This window comes from Lycium ferocissimum, chromosome 4, assembly GCF_029784015.1.
Source record: "Lycium ferocissimum isolate CSIRO_LF1 chromosome 4, AGI_CSIRO_Lferr_CH_V1, whole genome shotgun sequence".
NCBI lineage: Eukaryota > Viridiplantae > Streptophyta > Magnoliopsida > Solanales > Solanaceae > Lycium > Lycium ferocissimum.
The window spans coordinates 26132174-26141126 of NC_081345.1; the positions used below are offsets into that span (position 1 = coordinate 26132174).

The 8953-nt window shown below is 33.5% G+C and overlaps 1 protein-coding gene across 1 annotated transcript; it reads right to left on the reverse strand.

Moving 5' to 3' along the window:
* Positions 1 to 4222: 4222 nt before the first annotated feature.
* Positions 4223 to 7822, reverse strand: LOC132051992 (geraniol 8-hydroxylase-like). The gene is made up of 2 exons (XM_059443310.1): positions 6918 to 7822; positions 4223 to 5017 (listed from the first exon to the last, which is right to left on the reverse strand). The coding sequence occupies exons 1-2, from the start codon at positions 7791 to 7793 to the stop codon at positions 4394 to 4396; spliced, it is 1500 nt and encodes a 499-aa protein (XP_059299293.1). The 5' UTR covers positions 7794 to 7822; the 3' UTR covers positions 4223 to 4393.
* Between the last annotated feature and the right edge of the window lie 1131 nt (positions 7823 to 8953).

Consider the following 8953-nt stretch of genomic DNA (forward strand, 5'->3'; position numbering starts at 1 on the left):
CCAAAGACAGCAACCATCACTTCATAGTTTTATGAGGAAAAATATTTTTTTTTGAGCGGATTGCCCTTCATTTGGGGCGGTCTTTAATTTTTGCCCTTCAAATTGGTGGTCTTTAAGTATTTCCCTTCGCTTAACACCCTGAAGTTGTGAATTCAAACCCCAACTCAGTAAAAAAAAAAAATCACAAGCCAAATTTAAGCTAGTGAACTTTGCAAATCTACCCATGTAGGCCTTGAGCAAATTTGCGTAGGCGCGATGCGTAATTTCGGCTCATGAAAATTCGTTTTAAGGCAGAATTTCACGAAAGGCAGTAATTTCTGGGCTCGAAGGGCAAATTTTAAAGACCACCATTTTGAGGGTTAAAAATTAAAGACCACCTCCAGCAAAGGGCAATCTTGCAAATTGCCCGAAAAATATTAAGTGGGATGTCATCAATTTTTGAGGAAAAATTATTTTTTAAATGTGAAAATAACATTTGATTAAAAATATCCGTAGCTAAAATACAGAAAAACTCAGCATATGATGCTGGAGTTTGAAAATTTGACAACTAAAATTGCAGCACAATGTGCCGGAGTTCAAAAACACTTTGGAATTTGAAATTCCAAGAACATTTCATGAAGTTTGAACCTATAAAGAGTTGAAATTCTAGGAACTGTCAATTGACTAATGATTCGAACCGTAGGAACTACTCATGGAGTTTGAATCTATAAAAATTCAAAACTCCAAGGATTTTTCTGTGTGTCAGAAATAGGTATTATAAATGAAATAATGATAGAATTTTATAGTGGTATATACCATGAGTGAACAATAATAAATATAATTAAAATAAGTATCTTGAGTGAAATAAGTACGTATGATTATAATTTGAAAAGGGCTATTCACATATGATACCTCTTTTGAGAAGTTGAAACTCCATCATTGTGTCTAGGAGTTCAAAGAAGGTGTTATATGTGAAATAATGTAAGAAGGATTATTCCACTGATGATACCTCCATTTAAGCTCAGGGACAATGTCTTAAGTTTCAATTTGTAGAAGTTGAACCTTCCTGATTGTGTACTGGAGTTTGAACAACCCTTGTAGTAGGGTCTTTTTAAAAAAATAAGAGTATATTTGTCCAAATACTTTTTGCGTATTAAAAAGTGACTAAGCACTTAATTATTTTGAGATATAGCTAAATTTGATAAACGGTCCGGAGAATGGCTATTTGTCAAAATCTCCCTTTTGTGAGTCACTTATTTGCAAGGGAGTACCATTTTGCCGTTATTATTATTAATTATTTTTCCATTTTATGAAATAAGTAAAAAAATAAAAAAGAGAGTAAATCAATCACCTTTTAAGGAAAAAAGAAAACAACATTATCTTTGACATTCAAACCAGTTTTAATTTAGCTTTTGTAGGCCGGATGGTGGTTGGGTTTACCAAAAATAAGAACCCGAATTATAAACGCCTAGTCTACCGAACCATAATGAGCTTAGCTAGTGTACTTCTGCCAACTTTTAATTAAACACAGTTGTAGACACTAGACAACATTAATGCCTCATTCTATGGAAAGAATAAGAATAAGCTAACTTCATTTCCTCCACAACATATTCCCTATCCCAACCTAACGTACTATTCCCGTCTTCATTAATTTGACACACGTCTAATAACGTACTATTCCCATCTTCATTAATTTGACACATGTCTAATACTCCCTCCGTTTTATATTAGCTTATGAATTGTTCACTATTAGAAAATCAGGAGTGTTTTTACTAATCTAATCCTAATTAAATTTTACCTCTTTCTAAGTTATCTCTTTCTTAGAAAAGCTATTTCATGATTCTTGATTGATAAAGGTAATTTTAGAAGAATAAGATTAATTTCTTCTTAAAATCCTAAAGCACCACTTATTTTGAAACAAAATGAAAAGCCTAAAACACTATTTATTTAGAAACAGAGGGAATAACGTATTATTCCTATCTTCATTATTTAAACGCTTATATATCGACTCTTTAAATTCAAGGCTTTCCAATATAGATCTGATTATATAATCAACCTTCTGTCATTGGATGGAAACCTGTCAGGTATGTATTAGCAGGTCTGATTTACAGACTTTACGTCTTCTACTAAATTAGCATTCATTTCTATCCTGTTGCGTTTGTCAACTTGGATATCTTTAATTGTTCTTAGATTTAAGGCGGCCTTTAATTAGCGAGAAGATCTAATGTCAAAATAACCTTATTCATTTAATTAAGATGTAGATGTTTTGAACTATATCGTAGTGGTATTATATAATTGAGACCATTGCTTTCCTCCAGTTTAGTACGGCAGGCTAATAAGTTAATCTTTTGTAAAGGAAAAAAATTAAATCCTCCATTTTATCAACTTATAAAAATAAAATATAGCAACTTACGTTTCATTTCCCATTTGGCTTATTAACTGGCCAATACAAAACCCAAAAAAAAGGAGAGAGAAAACTGAAAAAGCCTAATATTCCAAAATCGTAGGTCTTCTTATTTGTAAAGTTATTTCCTAAATATTGAACTTGAACAGCATCAAAAATTTTCAAGAAAGGAAAAAAAAGAAAGAAGCAAGTTAGAAGAAGAAGAAAAAGAGAAGACGACTTCTATCTTCTGAAAAAGAAGGGGAGGACAGTTTCAGTTCAATGAGATTAATTAGTAAGTAACCTAGCTATAAGGAGTTTTGGCCAAACCTATTGCTAATGATGTTAAAGTTAGCAAAACTAGGAACCACATGAATGGATGACATGCATGCATCTCTATAATAGGAGAAAATATCTCATCAAAATTAAATCTCCTTTTCTGATTAAAGTCTTTGATAACTAATTTAGCGTTGTATGTACGAGGTTCTTTAGAATATCAAACTTAGATAACAATCACGTATAAGAAGGTAGCACATAAAAGCTAATGTCCACGTGCTTTGGCATTTTGGGTCACGCCCATATCTACAAATTACATCACTACTTGGATTGTCATCTACATGCTACACTTGGGACGTTGTAGAAATAGTGAAACAAATAAATATTGTTTATAAGGAGAAGAAAGGAATTTATTATTCTACCTTTTGAAGCAAATTTTCATTATTTTTAATCTACCATAATAATTTAATCAAAGGGTAACAATTTTTTAGTTTGAGTGTCAGTTTTAATTTACTCGCTCTCTCTCTTAATCAAGATGAAAGTAAGGCATGATACCAAGTTTACCGGTCCATAAGTTCGAAATTGTGGAGAGACACAAGCAGATAAGGGCAATAATGTCAAAAAGTCCAAACATATGCTAGCATTCACTATCTATATCCTTATTTGACACAAGTATATCAAAGTGACACTTGGGTTCTTTTTATTTATACTAAAATGGACCTACCATAAATATATGAAAACTTAAGAAATGGGAATCAACGAGCAGCTTCCGTCAGCCACGTTATGGTCGGACTTTTTGTCAAAAATTTCAAATTTCCTACGGATACGATTATTCAATTTTTTTATTCTTTTAGTCTTCATACATGTTTTTCTGGAACCAGTCTAGTATACTTGGTTTCTGTAGTATATCTTGAAGTTGAACGTAATAACTAATGTAACAGTTAACAAAAAAAAGTGTAGTCAATAGGGATATATCCCAAAGTGGCTGATTTCCTTGCTAAATTGGCCACAGCTCTTGATTATAACTTACTCTCAATCACAGCTTTAATCAGATTCCGACAGGGGAGCTAAAGGTCCCTATTTTTTCACTACAAAAATATAGATAATTTGCGGAGGTTGAAAGTTGCAATTTGCGAGAGTTTTAGCGTCCGCTAATTGCTTGAGGAGCCTAAAACCCCTGCAAATAGCAACTTTTAACCTCCACAAATTATCCTTTTTTTTGAAGTGAAATTTGGATAGAATGCAGTTGCCTAATGTTAGGATCACATATGATGAGGCCTACTTCTTTGTTAGCTAATTGTATAGCCTTCATGTTTGGTGAGAATGTGTAACATGTGTAGTTAAAATATTCCCCTATTTGTCCCAGATTGCTTGCAATTTGTGACGTGGTACAATGAGTACGGTGTAGTAATACATCAGCCCAGGACTTAAATCCTGGAAAGGTTTTTTTTTAAAAAAAAAATCCAAAAGTGTCAACTTTGCACCAGTCTATTGACAATAATTGGTACTGAAAACTTGAAGTGTTGACAACTTGTAATTTTCTCTTCCTTTACAAACAAGTAGCTCGAAAAATAAAAATATTGATTCGACAAATCAAAGTTCTTTATTGATTTCGAGTTTCTTGTCTCCAACTAAATGTTTATTTTTAGAAAAATACATAACCCAAACCTTACATAAATATACTTCTCACAATCACATAGCTCATAGGAACAATCCCATTAAGGTAAAAAAAAAAAAAAAAACAGTAGCAAATCACTAAAAGATGACCTTATTTTCTTCCATACTAGGAATTGCAACAAGAGGAGTAGCCTTCCTCAAGCTAACTCCAAACTGTTCCTCCATGTCCAATTTCTCTGGAACCATCCCATCAGGTAACTTCCAACTAAATGGTTGAATAATAGAAGCCAATATCAAATTCACCATCCTTATAGCCAGTGGTATTCCAGGACAAATTCTCCGACCCGCGCCAAAGGGTATAAACTCAAAGTCCCTACCTTTGTAATCCACACTAGATTCCATGAATCTTTCAGGCAGAAACTCTAGTGGCCTTACCCAGGATTTCGGGTCTCTTCCAATCGCCCAAGCATTCACAAAAACTTGACTGTCCTTGGGCACAGTATAGCCCAACACTTCTATGTCGTTTTGGGCTTTGTGTGGTAAGAGTAATGAAACTGCTGGATGAAGTCTCATGGCTTCTTTCACAGCTGCTTGAAGGTATGGGAGATTGACGATGTCTGATTCTTTCACTGGCCTTTCTGTGCCTATTTGTTGAATAATTTCTTGTCGTACTTTGTTGAGTTCTTGAGGCTTTCGAAGGAGTTCGGCCATTGCCCATTCTGTTGTTATGGCGGATGTGTCACTTCCGGCAATGAATAAATCCTGTTATGTGACATTATTTCTTTATTAGTTCGTTCTAAAACAAATGACGCACTTTTATATTTGAAAATAATATACTTTACACTTTCTATTTTATTTTTAATGAGAAGCTTTTATAGTAAAAAAATAGTATGACATGCTTAATATCTTTAATTTCTTTTTTATTACATATAGTAGATAAATTCTAAACATGCTTAATGCTATAAATTTAAAAATTATCCATTTGTTTCTTGATTTTCGTGACGGATATTAAATAAATTAAAAATGTTTGTTAGCATTTTGTTAGGTATAAATAGATATATAAATGTAATATAGAGATTTATTTGCAATTACGCTGAGCATAGCCAGTGAATGTGACAACCGGCTAATGCGTTATCACTCCCCCTGTTTTTTAATAAGAAATAATCTTACTGTAATTATCTGCTCCGTTCCAGTAGGTAAGTTTTATTTTTTCCAAGTTAACTGCATTTTATTGATAAATGATAAATTATCAAAGTACACAAGACTCTACAGAAACAGCAGTTAGATAATGAATTAATTAGTAATCGCCCTTATTTTTCAACTCTGACGAGTGACTGCGATAATACAATGAAATGATTTGGTTAATCTAGAATCTTTTCTAGATCACAATTTGCATTTTAATAGATAAAATATTTATCTTAATATCCTAATTTACTTACATTTTAGTTGGGAAGCAATTTGTCCCATTACTCCTGTCGTTTTTGTATCTTTTTGATGATTTATGAAATGGACACGCCCCCATAGTCCCATACGGAGACATGATCCACTTGATACGCAAATTAAATCAAAGAGGAAATAAATAAATATGTCAAACTTTCCACTAAGCATTAAACAAAATAACTAATCATAGTCCCATAGGCCTTTTTTATTTCTTAAGTTTTCCATACAGTCAAATCATTTGCTGTATGACAAGTTGCTTTCTAGACCAAGAAACGTGTGCTCTTTTAGACTCTGAGGGTTCGTTTGGTAGAAGGTATAAGCTGGGATATCCCAGCACTAATTTTTGTATCATATTTAGTAGAAGGTATAAATTTATTTTGAATAAATTTATCGCTTAAAACAAAATATAAAATGCATCACATGGTATAAGTTCAGGATATCTTTATCCTTCAGGACTATTTTTAACCGTCTCCTAGATGGTATAAAATAGTCCCAAGATATGAGATAAATTAGTCCCGGAATTATAATCCCGGGATAATTTTGGCCATGCACCAAACGACCACTACGTACTAGTTTAACTTTTAACATTGCTAAAAAACAATACTAGTACCACTACACCACTTAAAAAATATCTACGAGTAATCTGTCTTGAGACTTTATAATGTTTTTTTTTTTTTTTTTTTGAAGAAACACATCACATGCTACAAATGGAAAATTTTGATGAGATAATCTATTGGCACAAATATGTCCATAACATATTTTAGCTTACAAATTTTCAAATTTCAGTTTTTTACTTAAATTCCATGCTCAATTAGATATTGTCATATTAATACGTCGTGACTGATAGGTTAATACTTTCTTCTCACATCCAAAATCAACATAAAAATAAACACGTGAATACAATTAAACTTCTCTAAAACGACTTTGTTTGTCGGATTTAACGATGCTATAGTGAAATGTTATTATATAGAACATGTATTATAACATAATATGAAAATCGATTCCGACCAAAACTTGATAGTTAGTTACCACCCAAAAAAAAAAAAAATCTTAATAATTATAGTGAAAATATTACTATGGTGGATGATTATTATAGAAAGATTAGACTGTATGAGGGAAACACAAAATTCAGAATTAAAGAGCAAAAAAAAAAAAATCTTATACTAATGATTGTTACAGAGAAAGGAAACTCAAAATTAAACTTGAAGAAAGAAACACTTACCACCATAAGAGGCTTGATAGTTGTACCAAATCCAGACCCATCATCTTCACATTGATCAAGAAGTACATCCAAGAAATCCCCTTTTTTCTTCATAGCTGCAGCTCTATCTTCTATTCTCTTCTCAATTGCTTCATCAAATATCTCATGCAACCTTAAATACGCTGGCCTTATACGACGTCTCACTCCTTGCAAATCTAGCCATTTTAGTACCGGAAAATAATCAGACAAATTGGGTACCCCAGCATCCTCCATAATCGTCCAAACCAATTCTTTAAACTCATGAGCCGTCTTGAATTCCGGGTCCACCATATCAATCGAGAAAATCGTGTTAGAAATTAAATTCAATGTGGTCGCAAACGCAACACGTCCTATATCAACAGCCACACCATCCTCACACTGTTTCCTTATGTGGTTCACTAGTTGTTCAGCCTTTTGGTGACGTAGTTCTTGTAGTAAATCTAACCGTTGGTTAGTAAACATCTGAGTGCTAAGGAATCTTCTCTTTTTCTTCCACGTGTGATCGCCGTTGACCCATGCTATCGTCCCTTCAGGGTTAGGTTGAGCAGCAACAGCGACAGGTACAATTCGTGCTGAGAAAGTTTCGTCGTGTTTATGGAGGATTTCTTTAGCTACATCGGCTGAAGAGACTACTATGGTGGTGAGTGAACCGAGTTTTAGGGTCATGAGAGGGCCATGGATTTTGGCTAGCTTGGTTAATGATTGGTTTGGTTTTGAACCTAGTTTTAAGAGTGAGCCAATTATTGGGAGGCCAGTGGGACCTGGTGGTAAGTTTTTTCTTGATTTAGATTGGACATATGGCTTGATGATGAACCAGAAAAATGAGAGGGAGAAGATAAGAAGGATGGGAAGTTCCATTTTCCTATTTGGAGTAAAGATGCAAGGGATATTACATTCCTTATATAGATTTAAAAAGGCTATGTGATCTTATATCAATTTTGGTATACAATTATTGATAAATTATAATTTTAATTCTTATGATAACTGACTAAACATATTTAATTTTTAATTAGGGAAAAATACATAAAAACCCCCCCAACGTATAGCCAGATTAATTATGACGCACCCAACTTTTGCGGGCGACTTATTACCCCCCAGTCTTAATTTTTCAGTATTTTAGTACCATTTTCGACTGACGTGACAAAAAAAAAAATTATAGCCAGTGAAAGCAGTAAAAATATTTTTTATATTTTAATAAAAATTAATTTTTAAAAATTTATTTATATTTTATCCTCTCACCCACCCCCACCCTCCCTTTTCTTCCACATTTCAATTGTTAAATGCAATTTATTTTTCTCTTTTCTTCTTCTTTCTCCTTTTTCTCTTTCTTCTTCTTCTCCCCAACCACCGCCGCCACACCGCCGCCGCCGCGGCAGCAAAGCATAACACCAATATGAAAATGGGTCTGACCCATTAAAACATAATGCCATTTCGGTGGAGGAGATATTTTGGTGTTTGATTTGCCTTCAAATGAATGTGTGTGTTAATGGAGGAAGAAAATGGGTTGAATGTGTGTGTGTTAATGGAGGAAGAAAATGGGTTGAAGAAAATGGGTTTTAATGGAGGAAGAAAATGGGTTGAATGTTTCTTGAAAATAAGCTCTTTATGATTGATGATTAAATTGAATGTGTGTGTTAATGGAGGAAGAAAATGGGTTGAATGTGTGTGTGTTAATGGAGGAAGAAAATGGATTGAAGAAAATGGGTTGAATGAGTGTTGTTAATGGAGGAAGAAAATGGGTTGAATATGTTTTTTTTTTTTTTTTTTTTTTTTTTTTTCCACCCATTTAGGAGGATTTATAGTGTTTCCACACTTCCCCTCCAGTGTGACTCGAACCCAGGACCTACCGGTCGTGGGTGGAGGTGCTTTACCACTGAGCCATCCCTCACTTGTCGGTTGAATATGTGTGTGTGTGTGTTAATGGAGGAAGAAAATGGGTTGAATGTGTGTGTGCTAATGGAGGAAGAAAATGAGTTGATGGATTTCTTGAAATGAAGAAGAAGAAGAAGAAGAAGAAG

Coding starts and splice junctions, on each gene's coding strand:
- LOC132051992 (XM_059443310.1), bottom strand. CDS start 7,793: ATGGAACTTCCCATCCTTCTTATCTTCTCCCTCTCATTTTTCTGGTTC. Junction 5,018..6,917: donor CTATCAAGCCTCTTATGGTG/GTAAGTGTTTCT, acceptor GTCACATAACAG/GATTTATTCATTGCCGGAAG.